This window comes from Microtus pennsylvanicus, chromosome 1, assembly GCF_037038515.1.
Source record: "Microtus pennsylvanicus isolate mMicPen1 chromosome 1, mMicPen1.hap1, whole genome shotgun sequence".
Taxonomy (NCBI): Eukaryota; Metazoa; Chordata; class Mammalia; order Rodentia; family Cricetidae; genus Microtus; species Microtus pennsylvanicus.
This window is the reverse complement of record NC_134579.1, coordinates 115,632,980-115,652,699: the sequence shown is the minus strand read 5'-3', so window position 1 is coordinate 115,652,699 and position 19,720 is coordinate 115,632,980. Positions and strand designations below refer to the sequence as shown.

The window sequence follows — 19,720 nt, the reverse complement described above, 5'->3', positions numbered from 1 at the left end:
GCCATGCACAGAAAACTCTTCAACCTACTGAGCCCTTTCACTGGCCCTGTAGTTTTCATTTTTGTGGTGCTGGGACGCAAATGAAGGCCAGCATTCTGCCATTTAATTGCACCTTACCCTATTTTGTAGTTTCTATAAATTTAAATTTTTATTTACTTGTAATATAATACTAAAATTTTACTTGACTACTATTCTGGCTATGCCTTCAGAAAAAATTCTTTAGGTCTGGCTCAGGGGATAAAGACGCCTGCCACCAAGCAGGACCAGAGCTCAGTTCCCAGGAATCATGCTGTGATAAGAGAGAGTCTACACAATCTGTTCTCTGACTGCCACATATGCATTGTAGCTTTCATATACAGTGCATGAATACATGTTAAAATACAAGAGATAAGTATGGCCCCCAGTAGCATCAGTAAGTGTTTGAACAGGTCTGTAAAAACATTTAGGTTTCACAATTTTAAAACATTTATTATGTCCATGACAAATATGAGTTCAGAGGACTATCTCTGCTTTAGCCATTTAGTGCCAAGTCTTAATTTTATAATAAGAAAACAATAAAAAAACAATTCTTGAACAAGTTTGACTGCTGTTTTGTTTTATTTCCTCCTCTTTTTTTGAGGCAGCTCGAAACTCACAATGTATTTCATGCTGACTCAGTTACTTGCATGAGCCAAAATGTCTGGTGAAGTTGAACATTTTCTCCAAGATAAAAAGTTTACTTGAGTTTGAGGAGCAGAATATAAATGGGGCAGAAGAAAAGGGTTTCCTTCCAACCACCACCAGGTGGCATCAGTGTTCCAACCCACAGATGCTGGTTTGTGGGCAATACATGGAAGTGGGGGTTAAGTGTAGACCTTCCCTCCCTCTAGTATGGAGGCCTTTTTAAGTTGTGTGTTTATAAGGCAGTGGGTGGGACACAGAAATAACTCTTTTTTCCTTGTCTAATAACTTTCCATTTACTTTCTGTGGCCTTAACTTCCACAGAACTAGCTACCATGTGTCTGTCACTGACTATGATACTGCATTTTGCTTTTATAACACTTAGGTCTTGCTATAAACCACAATAGAAAATGGATAGACTTTCAATTGTGGCAGGGACTTGTTCTGCCTGTGACTAGAATGTGACTGGGATTCCTGGGCACCAGTAGTGATGATTTTAAAGTTCAAACTGCTATGAAAGAAACACTGTACATTGATTGTACAGGTGGGACCGTTCACTCTGCCATGCTGACAGTTGCTCAGAGTGTGGAACAGAGCACTCAGCTCTTGCTTCCCTTTAGATCATGAGAGTATGTTGTCCTGAAGTCTGGTACTTAAGGCTGAAGCCTTTCTTCAAACTGGCTTTAGAAAACTGCTTGCTTTATGACAGAGTGTCATTCCTTGTCGTCTTTTGTGTCTTTCTTGCTCTCATTTTCGCCTTGAAATAAAAGCATACTGCTAAGTTACAGTGTGTGAATACTCACTCATTCTTTTTGTAGTATGCGGTAGTGAACATGAAGCAGGCCAGGCAAAAGTGCCCTCTTAGTACAACCTGCATCCATGAATAGCAGTGGGAGTCTGGTTCTGGGAACCTCCACAGGCCTGGTCACTCCTGTGCTGTTTCTGAGTAGGCTTCTGTCTGATGCTGCTCAGGATTGGGACACACATACAGTAGTTAAAAGTCTTTGGGTTAGTTTTGTGACTGACCTTCCCCCCCCTCCCCAGTGGTACTTGGAGTGGAGCTTTTGGTTCATTCCCCCCCCCCCTTTTTTTTTTGTGAGACAGGGTTTCTCTGTAGCTTTGGAGCCTGCCCTGGAACTAGCTCTTGTAGACCAGGCTGGCCTCAGACTCACAGAGATCCGTCTGCCTCCCGAGTGCTGGGATTAAAGGTGTGTGCCACCACCACCCGGCCTCATTCCTAAATCTTCTAAAGTTTTAAGTTTTCACATACCTTCCCCATAACAAGGAAAGGTCAATTTAAGCCACCTGTGGCACACATCTGTCTATATTCATGAGGCTGAGGGTGGGTAATCTCAGAGGTATAGGCCACCATACTAGGCTGTATATTTAGCATGGTTCCCCCCCCACCCCCCAAGACTGGCTCTGGGACAGTCTTCTAAACTTTAACTTTTATCACGTATTCTTCTCCTTTTTTCTTTTCTGTGTCTCTTTCTCTCTCTATCTCTTTCCTGTGGCATTTTTCCCCCTCCTCCATGCAGGTTCTTAATGTATGTACTGTACAGCAGTGAACCTCTTACCTCAGTCTCCTAATGTTGGGGCACAGCTCCCAGCTGTGAGTTTGTATCTAAGCACATTTAAACATGTGCTTTTGAAAAATTAGTGTTAAAAGGACTTTGTTTATGAACAATGTTACAGCTTTGCATAGAGATGAATATGACATGTTCTAAGTACCTGTAGTCTGCTTTTGCGTTTTCAATGCCTTTTAGTTAAAGGAATCTCAGGATCCTGTTTGCTATGTTGTCGGAATCTCTCTTCTTCCTGAAAGTATACTTGAGTAAATTAATTTTTTGGTTGTTTTTCTCTTTATTTTATAGTTTTGGTTTTGGTTTTTTAAGACAGACTTTCTCTAGGCTGTCCTGGAACTCGCTTTGTAGACCAGGCTGACCTCAGACTTAGAGAGATTCACCTAACCCTGCCTTCCAAGTGCTGGAACTAAAGACTTGTATTACTACGCCCGGCCAAGTAGATTATTTTGGTTGGGGTATGTGACTGTATTCACCTGAGGGCAAGTGCCCTCAGAGTCCAGAAGAGGGTCTCAGATCTTCTGGAGCTGCAGTTACAAGTGGTTGTGGGTGTTGGTAACTGAGGCCAGGTTCTCTGCAATGCAGAGCTATCTTTCCAGCTTCGTCAACAGCTGATAGAGCTATCAGGAAGTAATGAAACTAGCTATTTAAGGCTATCTATGGCTTCTAGATGAAGATGGGGTGTTGAAGATGATCCATGTCTTGTTCTCTGCTAAAAGGTTTATCCAGAGTACAGCCCCAGTCTTCTGCTGTTCTGAAGGCTCCTGTATGCATTCTTGCCCCTTATAATAGTACCGGAGATATCTACTGGTGAGGTAGGCAGCTTTTTGCCTAGTGTGTGTGGTGCACATCATGTTTATACCCCTCATTTGGGAAGAGAGTAGGTTAGGGCTAGTTAGCCTTGCAGTGCTCTCCCTAAAATTTCTTGCTCAAGTGTCTTACTTTGGCACTTCCTTGACCCTTGGGGATACTATGCCAGAGCAGTGCCTGGAATAGTCTTCCTTTGTGGAGCTACTCTAACCTTAATGCTGTTTTCTTGTCCTGCTCTTTGTAGCAACTTGTCATAAGGGTCAGGGCAAAAAGAGTTTGGGAGCTTGTGGTCTCTGGGGGAGCAGGTCAGAAACATTCCTGTGTTAGATGTGTGAGTGTGAACATTTAAGTGTTCACCTTTATCTGCAGAACAGTCCTAATGCTGTTTAGCTCTTTTCTTTTTTTTTTTTTTTTTGTTTTGTTTTTTTTTGTTTTTTCGAGACAGGGTTTCTCTGTGGCTTTGGAGCCTGTCCTGGCACTAGCTCTTGTAGACCAGGCTGGTCTCGAACTCACAGAGATCTGTTTAGCTCTTTTAACTTCTATCTGTAGAAAGAGCATTTCTTTTCCTTAGCAGTGGTGTCACAAACTTATAAGCCAGGCTCAGGGATACAAGAAGGAGTGGTGAGCCTGCTGGAGACAGGCAGTACTGCAGAATCTGCCCTTCTTAAGGTGGTTTGAGGGGACTGTATTGGAAAAGGAAGGGTCACTCAGAATGGTTTAACTTACCTTATGTATTATCAGAAGGTAAGTTTGCTATGGACCCTGCATAGAGACCTAAACTTACAAAGTTAAAACCATTCTGCCTAATCACATATGACGGCGCTTGCTTGTCATCCCTGCACTGTATTGATTCAGATGGAAAAGTGCTACAAGTTCAAGGACAGCCTGGGCCATCTAGGACTACACAGTAAGACACTGTCTAAAACAAAACCAAAAAAACACAGAAACAAAAAGGAACTAATAGTATTTGGCTTTAAATACTTCAAAAGCGTGTCTTTTTATAAATTGTCTTTATTGAGAATATGTTTTTTTTGGGGGAGGGGCATTGAGACAAAGTTTCTCTGTAGCTTTGGAGCCTGTCCTGGAACTAGCTCTTGTAGACCAGGCTAGTCTCAAACTCACAGTGATCTGCCTGCCTCTGCCTCCCCAGTACTGGGATTAAAGGCCTGTCCGCCACCTCCTGGTAAGCTATATATTTTTCTTTTTCTTTTTTTTTTTTTTTTTTTTTTTGGTTTTTCGAGACAGGGTTTCTCTGTGGCTTTGGAGCCTGTCCTGGAACTAGCTCTTGTAGACCAGGCTGGTCTCGAACTCACAGAGATCCGCCTGCCTCTGCCTCCCGAGTGCTGGGATTAAAGGCGTGCGCCACCATCGCCCGGCCTAAGCTATATATTTTTCCCCTGCTCCCTTTCCTTCCTCCCTTCTTCCATTCCACCCTCCACCCTGCCCACCACACTCCCAATTTGCTGTCAAAGATGTGTCTTAATTGTGGATCTATTTCATGAAAGAGAACTTGAGCCCACTGCTACCTTGAATGCACTCTGTGCTTCACAACGTGGAGTGATTAGAGGAAAAGCTTTCATTAGTCACCTGTGCTGTTGTTGACTGGATTATTGTTAGTTATTTAAATAGCCCAAAGTCATTTTCTCATGATTACTGGTCTTTATCTTAGTATTGCCTGTCTGTTGTCATCTTTACAGATGCTTTTACCGACTCTGCTGTCAGTGCCAAAGTGAATGGCGAGCACAAGGAGAGGGACCTGGAGCCCTGGGATGCAGGGGAGCTCACAGCCAGTGAGGAGCTGGAAGCCCTGGAGAATGATGTGGTGAGTTCCATCTGTGATGGCCCAGCGTGCTTGGTAGACCCCAACTATCAAAAGGTTTGTGTCCTAGGGAGCGCATGAAGAGCAAAAAATAAGAATAAAAAAGCATTTCTTTTGTCTTCTTGTTTGTTTGTTTGTTTGTTTGTTTGTTTGTTTTGTCTTTTGTTTTTCAAGACAGTGTTTTGCTGTAGCTTTGGAGCCTGTCCTGGAACTCACTCTGTAGACCAGGCTGACCTCACACTCACAGAGATCCACCTGCCTCTGCCTCCTGAGTGCTGGGATTAAAGGCACGTGTCACCACTGCCCGGCTTTGAAAGGCATTTCTTCTTGAATTGAGAGCTCAGCACTCATAAAATTACTTGTTTGTGATAAAATAGTGATAAGCAATTTACTACTGGAAACTAGAAGAAGTTAAGAGATGACAGCCTGTATTCTTTTGAATTTCTGTAATATAGGCAGCCTAAGGCAGGTAGTGTTTAACTGTGTGTTGGCTTTTCTAGAGATGAAGTCAAGTTGGCCTTTTTGTCTGAGAAAAAGAAAATTATTAAGATAAAATTTTAGGTTGGTTGTGGCATCTCTGGTGTCAGCTCTCAGGAGGTAGAGGTAGAAGGATTAGGAGGGTTAGGATCAGCCTCCACTACAGAGAAAGTTTGAGGGTAGCCTGAACTCACAAAAACAAACAAGCAAAAAATAAAGCAGCTACTTGTGCTGTGCTGTTACCTTCTTTAATCTGAGGTGTAGAGACAGACAAGTTTGTCTGTCTACATGGCAAGTTTGAGGCTAGCCAGAGCTAGCCAGTGAGGTCCTGCCTTGGGGTGGAAAAATAGCAACCACAAAAGATAAACAATTATGTTACATTAAAATTAAAGCATTGCCTAAATTCCTTGAACTTAAGTTAGTATTGTTCTCTACAGAAACTTGTTTCTGAAATGTGTGTTCATCTTGAATTGTTTTTGGTTTTCTTCTGACATGTCATCTAGGCGTTATGATAGAACATAGAACTTTTTCAATTTTATTTTATTTTAGGTATATGGGTGTATTGCATGTATATCTGTGCACATATGCCTTAGAGGCCAGAAGAGGGTATCAGATCCCCTAGAATTGGAGTTAACATATAATCGTGAGTTTCCATGTGGATGCTGGGGATTGAACCTGGGTCCTCTGGAAGAGCAGTCAGTACTTATAAACACTGAGCCATCTCTACATTAGAGAATAGAGATTTAATGTTAAGCTGAGCAATTAATAAGGTTAAGTAAGCAAAGAACCTTGTATTGTGAACAGAGAACCTGAATTTACTATCTAAGGCATATTAATGTAGTAAATAGTATCTTCTCTAAGAGCTCAGCTGGCTAATAGAACAGAACTGCCCCTGATGGCTAGCATGGTTAATCTTCAAACTTTCAAGATTCACCTAAACTTACTATAATGGTTCTCAAATGCGTATCACTGCCCTTTGTGATGGGAAGCTGGTACACTTTTTACTCTGTTAAGGGGATAATAAGTTCCTTGAGGTTTTGTGGAGAGAGTAACACTGTTTATTAAAAATTAAAATTTAAAATTAAAAAATATTAAACTGTGGTTTATTCTATCACTACTACTACTAAGAATTGACTTAGATGATTGTGGTGGTGCATACCCTTAGTCTCAACACCCAGGAGGCAGAGGCAGTTGGATTCTGTAAGTTCAAGGCCTGCTTGGGTTACACTGTGAGACCCTGTCTTTTTAAGAGAAAGAAAATATATAAATTAAAAAGAAAACATTTACCTTGGTCCTAATATATCTATAATACATGCAAATAATTATGTTTCAGGCTATTTTTGTTATTTCTGTTAGTAGGTACCCATTATGAAATCATGAATTTCTTAACAGAAATGCATTACTACCAAAAATTAGTATTCAAATGGGAAAGATACCTAATATACTTACTAACAGAAAAACCAAGTTTCAGAGTAGCAATACTGTATTTAAATTAAAAAAATACATATTTTGTGTGTGTGTGTGTGTGTGTGTGTATAAATGAGTTTATGTACACATAAAGACTAGAAGAGGTCATCAGATTCCCTGAAGCTGGAATTGTAGGGCGTTGAGAGCTGCCATGCAGGTGCTGCAAATCCAACCTCATTCCTCTGCATGAGTACTAGATCTCTTTTGTTGTTAAATGTTTTATTTTATTATTATTACCCTATTTTTTTTATTTTTATTTTTTTTTGCTCTGAGGATTAACCAAAGAATTTATTCTGATTAAATGTCATAGTTATCAGTAGAGACATGAAGCTGGGCTAGGCTTCTGCCAGTCTTGACAAGATGATTTTCTTTTTTTTAATACATTTTTTTATAGATTTTTATAGAGCTCTACATTTTTCCCTGCTCCCCTCCCTGTTTCTCCCCTCCCCCCTTCAGCCCTCCCCCAAGGTCCCCATGTTTCCAATTTACTCAGGAGATCTTGTCTTTTTCTACTTTCTACTTCCCATGTAAGTCTCTCTTAGTGTCCACATTATTGTCTAAGTTCCCTGGGATTGTGGTTTGTAGGCTGGCTTTATTTGCTTTATGTTTAAAAACCACCTATGGGTGAGTACATGTGATAATTGTCTTTCTGTGTCTGGGTTACCTCACTCAAAATGATGTTTTCTAACTCCATCCATTTTCCTGCAAAATTCAAGCTGTTGTTATTTTTTTCTGCTGTGTAGTACTCCATTGTGTAAATGTACCACATTTTCCTTATCCATTCTTTGATCAAGAGGCATTTAGGTTGTTTCCAGGTTCTGGCTATGACAAACAAAGCTGCTGTGAACATGGTTGAGCACATGTCCTTGTGGCACGATTGAGCATCCTTTGGGATATATACCCAAAAGTGGTATTACAGGGTCTTGAGGAAGGTTGTTTTCTAATTTTCTTAGAAATTCCCACACTGATATCCAAAGGGGTTGTACCAGCTTGCATTCCCACCAGCAATGCATATTACTTTTCTTTAGACAAAGTTTCTTAGTTGTGAGGGGGTTTTTTTTGTTTGTTTGTTTTAGACTAAGTCTCTCTCTGTAGCTCTGACTTGCTCTGTAAACTTGGCTGTTCTTGAAATCAGGTCCATCTATCTCTACCTCCTGAGTGCTAGGATTAAAGGCTTGTACCACCACACCTGGCTTAGCAGTAAGAGCTCTTAATCTTAAAACCTTTGTCTTAAGCCTGAGAAATTCCTAATAGTTGTTACTTATGTGCCTTGAAATTTGAAGATGTTTAGTTTTGGTGAATATTTTTCTGTTTAGTATGGTGTATCATTGAGATTATAGAAGTCATAGTCTTCTAATTTGAGAGAGAGAGAGAGAGAGAGAGAGAGAGAGAGAGAGAGAGAGAGAGAGAGAGAGAGAGAATATACACATGTGTACCGTGGCGTGCATGTGGAGTCCTAAAGACAGCTTGTGGGACTTAGCTGTCTTCCTTCACCACATCCTCTGGAAAAGTAATGTGTGTTCTTGACCACAGAGCCACTTCTCCAGCTTTAGCCTGTCAGGATTTCAAAGGAGAATTGGACATGGGAAAAGTGTGTGGCAAGTCACCTATTGATACCTGTCTCTGGAGATTCTTCTGTATTTGCCCAGTTCTTCCAGGTTGAAGGATACACCCCATGTTTTGAGAGTGGCAGTTTCCTCCTTCACTGATGGGAGGGTAACAGTGTTGAGGTTGGAAGTTAGGTGTGTGGAACCCATAGAAATTGCTGAGATCCCTCCTGCAACTGTTCATGGCAGAGAGTTCTAAAACATAGCTTGTGTGGCATTACCCCATTTGCCTTCCCATTGCTTTATGCTGTCCTTCTTTACTTGTCTAGGGGAAGGGACAGTGGGAAGGCACAGTATTGTTCTCACATGGAAATCCAGTAGGAAAGATTTTGGTTGCTTTTTCTTTCCCACATGTTTTGGCTATCACAGTGCACCTCTTGTTCTTCTAAGACCCAGTTTAGCGATGGAAGTGGGGAAGGCTGTTAGCACAACTGAAGGGGAAAACTTTGACCCAGAGGCCCTGGATTCATAGCCGTGGCTGATGGTCTAAGTTTTTCTCATATCCTCTCGGATAACTTATGTAATCACCTACTAATCTACGAGGACAATCTGTGTAAGAAGAGTTTTTTTCTAAAGAGTTGTTTGCTTTTGTTTTTTGAAATAGGGCCTTTTTTACCGTAGCCCAGGCTGTCCTTGAACTCAAAACACTCTCCTGTCACAGTCTTCTAAGAGCTGATGTGGCAGGTATGAGCTATGTCTAGCTTTCTTTAAAAGATTTCTAAAGGCAAGTTTGGTGTTTTGGAAGAAAGGGGTGGGATTAGGTCCAGCCAGTACAGTTTGTTATATGTTTTTGCAAAAATTGGTTGTAGCTGAATTAAAAAGTTACGTTTTGAAAAATGATCTTCATTTTCCTTCTAGTCTAATGGATGGGATCCCAATGATATGTTTCGATATAATGAAGAGAATTACGGTGTAGTGTCCACATACGATAGCAGTTTATCTTCATATACGTAAGTTCACAAAGTTCTCTTTTATTCTAGCTAATTTGTCTTCATTGGCTTAAATTATATTATTGAATAAATGTTTCTGTTTTATTTTTACATTACACAAAACAAAAAAAGCTGTTGCTGGTGGCACACACCTTTAGTCCCAGCACTCAGGAGAAAGGCAAGCGGATCTCTGAATTCGAGGCCATCCTGGTCTACAGAGTGAGTTCCAGCTTGGCCAGGGCTACACAGAGAAACCCTGTCCCAAAAAAACCAAATGAATGAATAAGTAAAAAATGTGACATTTGTTTTTGTTAACTATTTAGACTGACAAACTCACATTAAAACAAGGGATAAGTTTTTTTGTTTTCAAAAATACATTTTGTCTTTTTAATTTGTAAAAAAGTTAAATTTAGGGGCTGGAGAGATGGCTCAGAGGTTAAGAGCATTGCCTGCTCTTCCAAAGGTCCTGAGTTCAATTCCCAGCAACCACATGGTGGCTCACAATCATCTGTAATGAGGTCTGGTGCCCTCTTCTGGCCTGCAGACATACACGCAAATAGAATATTGTATACATAAAAATAAATATTAAAAGAAAGCTAAATTTACAGGGATAGGGTTTGCACGAACTATTTCTTGAAATAGTAAATGTTCTATGTAATAAAAAAATGCATATTTTGATTTATGATAACAAGCCCCCTTACTTTGATAATGTCTCTGGTGACCCCATTCTCTAAACTTTCTTAAAAGTTGTATGTGATCTATAACAGAAGTATGGCATTGAAACAAACACTCATGTCTTCTTTCCTTTGTGTTTAGGGTTCCCTTAGAAAGGGATAACTCAGAAGAGTTTCTAAAACGGGAGGCAAGGGCAAACCAGTTAGCAGAGGAAATCGAATCCAGTGCTCAGTACAAAGCTCGTGTGGCCCTTGAGAATGATGACAGAAGCGAGGAAGAAAAATACACAGCGGTCCAGAGAAACTGCAGTGAGCGCGAGGGGCATGGCACAAACACTAGGTATTTAAAGAAAACTCCAATGCAGTGTTTTAGACACATTCACCGACTGTGTGAGAAGATGTAGTCCAACTGTTTCCTCTTTCATGAAGCTTAGGTAGAAAATGCTGATGGGTTTGTCGTAAGATTCTTTTAGAGAAAAGGTCATGATCATCTTGATATTATTTTTGGGGATGCAGCTCTCTGGAGTCAAGTGTTGAATATAAGAGGACCCAGCCCAGACACTTGAGGAGCTCCTTAAAACAAGAGTCAGAGGGACCCAGTGACTTGGTGGCCCTACACTCTGGTTTGCAGGGTAAAAGTCTTTTCAGAGTACTAGGGACATCTGGAGTGGGAATGCACTAGAATTCCTGTGTAGTTCAAGAGCCTCACCAGGAGGTGACATTTTTGATAAAATAATGGGGCCTGTTTGCCACTTGCAGTGTGGTAATTTATTTTTCACCTCTGCAGAAACATGAGCCTGTAAGAGAGTCTGGCCTCTTCAGGTGGAAGCTAAGAACCCAGGGACAGTATTTTGGATGGCATGGTACAGGTGGCAGAAGTACTTGTATGCCATATTTGTTTTTTGTTTTTGTTTTTTCGAGACAGGGTTTCTCTGTAGCTTTGGAGCCTGTCCTGGAACTAGCTCTTGTAGACCAGGCTGGTCTCGAACTCACAGAGATCCGCCCGCCTCTGTCTCCCGAGTGCTGGGATTAAAGGCGTGCGCCACCATCGCCCGGCTTGTATGCCATATTTGAAGAGTGACTTGTAGGTAACAGTGAGGAAAAAACACGCTCTGAGTCAGAGAGCTCTTTCTGTGTGACAGTATGCAGCTGAGAGAAAGTGGTTAACTGCTAGACTGACTGACTGTGAGAAGGCTGGAAATCAGGGAGGCTTGAGCCTTACTTGGAAATTCAGCTTTTCTGATGGTTGTTCTGAGAGCACGTGAGTTAGAAACAGTGTGAAGTAAACTTGGAGAAATGATGACTCAGTGGTTTTGTGCACTTGCGCGGCTTGTGTGTCTCTCATTTATTCATAAACATGTTGTTGAACATCTGCCACATTGTGGGTAAAACATGAGCTGCATCCTGTCTTCAAGGTTTTACAGCTGAGGTTTGTGACTTTTCTAATCATCATGGAGTGTCAGGGAGGTGAAAGTTAGCACAGCTTAAGCTGCTGGCAGGAGGCAACCCAGAGCCACGAGGCAGTGTGGTGGCTGCTCCTCTCCCTAATGTACCTGTAAATGTATTTTTTGTTTTGTTTTGTTTCTTTTTTGGTTTTTAAAGACAGGGTTTCTCTGTAGCTTTGTAACTTAAGTATATTTTGTTAACCCCATACTTTTTAGTATAAATGACTTACAGGGTCTCTTATTTTCAGGGAAAATAAATATATTCCTCCTGGACAAAGAAACAGAGAAGTCATATCCTGGGGGAGCGGGAGACAGAGCTCGCCACGGATGGGCCAACCTGGACCAGGCTCCATGCCATCAAGAGCTGCTTCTCATGCTTCAGATTTCAACCCGAACTCTGGTTCAGACCAAAGAGTAGTTAATGGAGGCAAGTATTTTGACCAGATTTGTTAATATTATTGATCAAATATAGAGATATCTAAATATTTTAAGAGTTTACATAGTGGATAGGAGTGTGCATGCCGTATTTGGATTTTGTGGAGTAGTATTAATGTATAACTTAGTTTTGTGACTATCAGATAATATAACATCATATATGTCTTTGGCACATTTAGAGGGACAACACGGTCCTGAGCTGTTGCATCTCTCTCATTCTCATTTGGTATAAAAACACTCCACGTACAAATTGGAAGCTCTTGAGGAGGTTCTCTATTTTAAAAACTGTGGTTAATAAAACTGTAGGCATAGTTCATGTGGAAGACATCCCAGTAAATGCAGATTCATTTTTATTAACTGTGATGGATTACCATTCTGTTTACTTCAAGGGAGAACTTAGGGTAGTTTATAATATCAGACATGAGCAAGAGTCACATGAATAAAATCATGCGAGAATTGGGGAAAATACAACACAGAACCTTTGGTTTCTGAGGGAAGGTGTTAGAGTGCAGCAGTTTGGACCTTTAGTAGGAAGGCACTTTCTGTAGTGTCTTCTGTCGGGTGAGCACAGATTATAGGTGTTAATAGACATCTGGTAGACTGAGTAGCAGAGATGAATTATATGGAAATATGGTAATTGACAGCAGTAGTGTGTTGTTACTCAGGGAAAAGAATGTACAGCCGGTTTCAGGTGTTGAAGGTTAGAACGGTGCAGGCTGGATAAGGAGGCTCACACCTGAGGCAGAGGGATGAGCAGTCAAGCCAATCTAGGCTACAGAGGGAGTTTGAGGCCAGTCTGGGTCATGTGTGACCTCATCGTAAAGAAAGGAAGGGAGGAGAGGAATTTCAGATGTGTGAAAACAAGGCACGGTAACTTTCTAATTTTATCTCCAGAATTCCTATCCAAGTAAACCCTCTTGAGTATTTTCTCTACCTAGTAATAGTGGAAATTTCTTTGCTTACCAAGTAAAGATTTTCAGTTGTTTATGAATAGATTTTTTTCAAGTTAAAAATTTGAAGGGGGCTGAAAAATGTGTGATATACAAGTGTGTGGAGCCCCCTGGAGCTAAGCACCAGGGAAAGAACCACACAGTGCCTGGCCTGTGCCCTGCAGTTTGCAGTTCTTTGCATTGGTATAGCAGGCTGTAAATACATGGGCCCTTTCTAGTGTGTTGAAATAAGATTTGTTTTACAAGAGTACCCAGTGCTGTTACTCCAGCATTCTAGAAAACAGTAGAAAGTTTTATTTCTACCTAAATGGGACTTGATTAATAAGCTTTGAAACTGAAACTGTTCAAATGTAGAACTTATGAAAATCTCAGGTGAACATAAGAAAACGGCTTTTTACATTAGATTCAGTATCTGCTATTTCTTTTTATTGTTCAGAGCTAAAACCAGTAAAGTAGATGGCCTTCCTGAGCAGGAGTTATTGTGTTTATTGAGGGAAATTATCTGTGTGTGTGACATTCTCTTCACAAGTGATGGCTGACAGTGGCTGAAGAAGTGGGGCTACTAGGCAGAGTCTTAACTGTCTTCTTCAGTAGTATGTGTAGATCCTAATTAACCCTTTGGGAACGTGGATTCATTTAAACAGACTTAATTTTAAGGAGGTTAAAGTAAAATGTGAATTTGTGTGAGTTAAGTTATGCTAAAACTTATCACAAATCAAATGACTGTCCTCAAAGGGTTAAAATGTACAAGAAATCATTTTTGTCATTTTACTTTTTTTTTCTGTTTACTTTTTCCCTCATTTTTTTCTTTAGTTTTTATACTTTCCTTCATATCATTTGTTCTGTCAGGTGTTCCCTGGCCATCGCCTTGCCCATCTCCTTCCTCTCGCCCACCTTCTCGCTACCAGTCAGGTCCCAACTCTCTTCCACCTCGGGCAGCCACCCCTACAAGGCCGCCCTCCAGGCCCCCCTCGAGGCCATCCAGACCCCCGTCTCACCCCTCTGCTCATGGTTCTCCAGCTCCTGTCTCTACTGTGCCTAAACGCATGTCTTCAGAAGGTACAATACCACGATTTGTTCATGTTTTTTGTTTGTCTTTGTTTAACTCCTTCGTGAGTTTATGATTACAAAATAGTTTCCTCTTCATTATTTATTAACCTATAATTTCTGTGTTTTAACTTTAGTTTATTAAAACTATTTCTATTAACCTTTTGTTCAGTAGAGTAAACCTTTATACGTGCTGTGTGTAAAGCTCTGTAAAAACGAGGTCTGACCTGTCTGTAAATGATGCTCCTTTGCAGCCCAAGAAGATCACAGCCCCAGACAGTAACAATGATGAAAAGAGGCTGTGATTTACTTGCTGCTTCCGGGCATGGGTATTGGATAGAACCCTGCCACATTCCAGCTCCTTGGCCATGGTGCCAGTGAACCTTTCTGTTGGCCAAAGGCAGGAGTGCTATTTTGGGGTCCTTTGTGATCCATGATATCCCTTATAGTGACTTTGCATGTCTACCCTCAGGTAACAGTAGTTTTTAGGGTACCTGAGGAACTGTAAATTTAATTTAATATTTATTTTTAAATTAGTCTTTATACTATCACTATAGTGAAAGGCTACTTTAATCTAGAGGGAGGCCTTTAAAATTTATCAATTAAAAGACAGGTATAAATTTGAGACTTTTTTTTTGTCTTCTTTGCTCTTGTCAAAATTATTTGTATTTGATGCTGAATTCATATACTTTGAATGGTGGCACATGCCTATAATCCCAGTGCCTGGGACATAGGCAAGAGGATTGCCAGTTTGGCTTTTAATTAGTTCTGAGCCAGTCAGGACTATATATATGGTGAGACCCTGTCCCAGCCACCCATATATCCTGCCCCCAAAAGGTAGCATTCTGTTTTAATGCAGTTTGTAAGTTAAAAAAATCCTTTGTTCTAAATGACAATGTCCTTTGTTCAAAATATTTCTGTTAATGTTTTAATCAGATTGTCTTGATAAAGTCATGATAAATATAGCTGATTAAGACTGATAAAGTTTCCTGAAGAAGCTGCTTAAGGTAAACTGTATTTACCTAGGCAGAATGGATCTTTATGACTGAAGATTGTAATGTTGCAAAGACAAATTTCAATGACTTTTAATGTGTGCTTCTCGTAGTGGTTCCTAGCAGCAGCATAGAGCTCTACTGCAGACCATTGGGGTAAAGGTGTTCAATTTATTTCATGAGAATATGAGTCCAAGTCCTTGAGCAGCACATTGTAGTCAGATGGAGGGCTGCTCCTGCATTGCCCACAGAGAATGCTCTACATTGTTCTGGGGTGCTGGTACCTCCAGTTGAAAGCCCTAACAGTAGACTGGTGAGGAGGCTCTGGCTAAAAGTCCTTGCCATGTAAACCTGATGACCTAAATTTGGTCTCTGGAACTCATGTAAAGCTGGAAAGAGAGAACTCACTCCACAAAGTTGACTTTTTACACACGCCATGGCATACAAGCCCCTTTCCATACCATACATATAAAATAGTAATAAAGTTTAAAAAATAAAGTCCTGGCATTAGTTAGCATTTTCTCAGAGATCATGTCTGACTATGTTCCCACTAAGAACACAAAGAGAGAGCATGTGTTAACTGCACTTAAGGCTATGAGAAAGGTAGTTCTGGGATTGTGTTTTTACTCAGTGGCTTAGTATTACACTGCTGATGGCTCTAGACACACCATCCCTGATGACTGGCAGAATCAATGATAGTTTCTCAACAATTCACACAGTGCAGATTTCTGCTAGATGTCCTTCTTCAGGTCTCACATAGCAGCCACGATTTATAAACTTGATGATCATGACAAAAGAGGGATAGAACTGAGGTTTCTGTTTTTAAAACTACCGCCACCCCAGGGCCCTAAAGAACTCAGAGATAGAATGCTGTCCTAACAAGGATGGGGTCCCTAACACTATAAAACCAATTTTTTGTCTCATTTTGGATGTAGTAAAATCATGTAGAAAGGTAAAGTAAGAATATCTTACCATGCAGCTGTAATTCCTATTAAAACTTTAGTACAACTTATTTTTATATACAAAGTGTAGTTATACAGGTATGCTGTATTGTTTGATTTATCTCCCCGTTACTTTAAAAATAAAGGGCAATAAGGCTGGAAAGATGGGTCAGCTGTAGAGAGCTTCTGCTTTTCCAGAGACCCTAAGTTCAGTTCCTAGCACCCTTATCAGGTGGCTCAACACCTGAACTCAATGTACACATACCCTCACATAGACACATACACAACATAGTTAAAAGTAAAAATAAACCTTAAAAGGGGGAAATAAAATGTACTTAGATAAGTGACATCCCACAAAATAATTTTTAGTGTGGCCAAAAATCAGAACATTATGGTTTATTTTATTTCATATTTTCATTTTTTAAACAATGAAAATCTGTTAGGGAAGTAAGAGTATATGTCTGTATTTAGCAAAAAAACAGTAAGGTGAACACTGCAGGACTTACACGATGTCCATCGTGTCTTCCTCAGGCCCTCCAAGGATGTCTCCAAAGGCACAGCGGCACCCTCGGAATCACAGAGTCTCTGCTGGGAGAGGCTCCATGTCTAGCGGCCTAGAATTTGTATCCCACAACCCCCCAAGTGAAGCAGCTGCTCCTCCAGTGGCAAGGACCAGTCCTGCAGGGGGAACGTGGTCCTCAGTTGTCAGTGGGGGTAGGTATGACACTGTCAATATGATACGTGACAGTGATGAGTTCTGTCATTATAGTCTATGTACAGTAGAGCTGAGCGGAAGATTTGAAAGGAAGTACAGAGTCACATTAAATATGGTGGCATAAGTAGGAGTTGCCGGTTATAAAATATCACAGATGTTCATGACACTAGTTGAAGGAACTGTCCCATCATTCTGCAGCTCTGTCCCTGTATTCAGTTTTCAGCATGTTTCCATGGCATCTGCATGTGGAATAAGCAGATACTCACCTGGTGATCTTCAAGGACTAGTCTACACAGCAGGAAGTTCATCTTTGATGAGTAGCCTGAGAAGAGGCTGACTGTCAGTAGCTCTAATGATCAGGTTCATTTGAGCAGCAGATGTAGTTAGGCCCAGACTGCTTCGACTCTTGTGTTGGTCAGTCCCTAGTGTTCTCCCAGGGCTGCAGAGCCAGAGCCTGTGCCGGCTCTTCTCTTTGTCCTTTTCTTAATTAGCCCATAGACCTTTGCCAGAAGGAGGGTTTTAAGATTAAACAAAAGCCCAGTACTGTTAAGTGTCTGGGTTTTTTGTTTGTTTGGTTTGATATTTTTGTTTGTTTTTTTGCTACAGCCTTGTATAGTGTGCAGTCGTAGTAATTGCCCTATAAATTCCTTATTGCTGTTTCCCTTGACCTTAACTGAAAACTGAAAAGAAAATAGTAGGTGAGAGAAGAATCTTGAGCTGTTCTACTCTTTTGGCATTAATTGGATGGTCTGGAATTGAGTTTGAGAGTATCAACCTAATTTGAAGTAAGAGAGGAGTGACAGGTGCAAGGGATACACTGAGAATCATGTTAGAGTAGTGAACACTTCTATGATGCTTGTGACTTCACAAAGAAGTCACCAAAGTAATGCAAACTGAACCATTTTCATTAATCTCTTGAGTCTGAACTCTGTAAATAAGCAGTTATTTTGAAGTCATTCATTCTTTCTGTATTAGATACCCTTTCTGCTTTGTGTCCTAATTTCCCTCAGCTTTGGCACTGTATCTTGATGTTGCAGGAAAAAGCACGTAGTCTGGGCAACATCTACCAAATTTTACTTACTGTGTTGATGGGAAGAGGCAGGTAGAAATAGGGGTCTCTCTCTCTCACTTTATTTTTTTTTTTTTTGGAGACAGGGTTTCTCTGTGGTTTTTGGAGCCTGTCCTGGAACTAGCTCTTGTAGACCAGGCTGGTCTCGAACTCACAGAGATCCGCCTGCCTCTGCCTCCCGAGTGCTGGGATTAAAGGCGTGCGCCACCACCGCCTCTCTCTCTCTCTCTCTCTCTCACTTTAACAAGTAACTTAGTACTATGTTTTTCCCTTGGTGTAATTTGGCTTGCCACTGAACTCTGGTGTTGAGCTGTACTCAGAGTACTTGAAAGTTTAATTAGGAGGGAAAAACCACATCTGTACTTAGGTATTAGTGATTTCTGAGAATTTAATGAATATCTCTTTGCTTTTAGTTCCAAGGTTATCTCCAAAAACTCACAGACCCAGGTCTCCCAGGCAGAACAGTATTGGAAACACTCCCAGTGGGCCTGTGCTTGCTTCTCCCCAAGCTGGTATCATCCCTACTGAAGCAGTTTCCATGCCTGTTCCAGCTGCATCTCCTACTCCTGCCAGCCCTGCATCCAACAGAGCTCTGACCCCATCTATTGAGGGTACGAAATGAAGGTCTTTTCCTATTCTAACACCGTATGATCAAGAGCTTCCGAATATACAGTGGTGTTTTTTGGAAGCAAGATAGCTATCTATGATACTACTGTCCCATTTATATATTTATATTATTTAATGTCTGATATCAGAGGTTCTGACTTGCTCTGGTGTGACATGCCTGTTGTATGAACATGCTTACCGAGTTTTGGTGTGATGATTAACAGGGAAAACCCTTTGTTTAAATGAAACTATTTTTTTCCCCAAACCAGAAAATTGTAAGTATTTGGCGTTTTCTCATGATGTTTTCCTAACGTCTGCCTGATGATGTTTTCTTTTTTAACTTGTTTTCTAGCTAAAGAGTCCAGGCTTCAAGATCAGAGGCAGAACTCTCCTGCAGGGAATAAGGAAACTATTAAAGCAAATGAAACATCACCTAGCTTTTCAAAAGTTGAAAACAAAGGTTAGAGTTTGTTAAATTTTTTTAGGTGTAATTACAGAGATAGAACAGTGTTTATCTAACTAATTTCATACTCCATACTGAGTGCCCTCATTCTAAAATTTGTTTATATGTAATGTGCGTGCTATTAGATACCAAGTGGAATGGGTATTTGAAATATCCATTAGTCTTCAGGTGATAGAGCTGTTCTCATTTCTTACTTATCTCTCTTATCCCACATGGGATTAAAGGCATTAAAGGAGTGTGCTGCCACATCTAGCCTCTGTACTCTATTTCTAATATCCCATACAAACAGAATTTTAAGTTTAAGGTCAGAAGTAAATTGGAATCTAACAGGTTTTGGTTTTACAGGTATGTCACCAGTTGTTTCTGAACATAGAAAACAGATTGATGATTTAAAGAAGTTTAAGAATGATTTTAGGGTAAGTTCCCTATCAACTGATTGGTTAGAATTAAAAAAGAAAATAGTAATTTTTATATGACCAGTTCACAAAATACAGTTTTAACACACACACACAATCAGCCTTAAGTCACATGTGCAGAAAATTAAACTTTTTTGTAAAGATTTTTATGCATATGAGTGTTTGCATTATGTATGTGGGCCATGAGCATTTTTACTGTCCTTGGAGACCAGAATAAGCTACAGATTGCCTGGAGATAGAGTTGCAGGTGACCATAAGCCATCATATAAGTGCTGGGAACTGAACTCTTAACTCCTAATGTATTTTTCCAGCCCACTGGATTTTGTTTGTTTGTTTACTTGCTTGTTTGTTTTTCAAGACAGGGATTCTTTGTCCTGGAACTAGCTCTTGTAGACCAAGCTGGCATAGACCAAGCTGGCCCCGAACTCACAAAGATCTTCCTGCCTCTGCCTCCCAAGTGCTGGGATTAAAGGCGTGCGCCACCACCGCCCAGCTCCACCGGATTTATTTTAAGAGAAAGACAGAGAGCAAGTGTCTTGTCTTTCTGTCTGTCTCTTGGTGGGTAAGTTCAGGAGTCCTTTGAGGCCAGAAGAGGTTGTCCGCACTTGGAACTTG

At 40.6% G+C, this 19,720-nt stretch overlaps 1 protein-coding gene across 13 annotated transcripts in view; it reads left to right on the top strand.

The window, feature by feature from the left end:
• The window catches only part of Atxn2 (ataxin 2), a 94,437-nt gene that overhangs the window by 43,351 nt on the left and 31,366 nt on the right, over positions 1-19,720 (top strand). For 6 of the 13 annotated variants that reach the window (XM_075980272.1, XM_075980263.1, XM_075980295.1 and 3 more), the window contains exons 6-14: positions 4,751-4,875; positions 9,282-9,373; positions 10,169-10,366; positions 11,720-11,898; positions 13,706-13,915; positions 16,368-16,550; positions 18,034-18,231; positions 18,579-18,686; positions 19,035-19,105. In XM_075980272.1, the coding sequence (XP_075836387.1) occupies positions 4,751-4,875; positions 9,282-9,373; positions 10,169-10,366; positions 11,720-11,898; positions 13,706-13,915; positions 16,368-16,550; positions 18,034-18,231; positions 18,579-18,686; positions 19,035-19,105 (1,364 nt within the window). Of the gene's footprint in view, positions 1-4,750; positions 4,876-9,281; positions 9,374-10,168; positions 10,367-11,719; positions 11,899-13,669; positions 13,916-16,367; positions 16,551-18,033; positions 18,232-18,578; positions 18,687-19,034; positions 19,106-19,720 lie in introns of all 13 variants that reach the window. The other 7 variants (XM_075980254.1, XM_075980235.1, XM_075980188.1 and 4 more) reach the window with 3 other exon arrangements.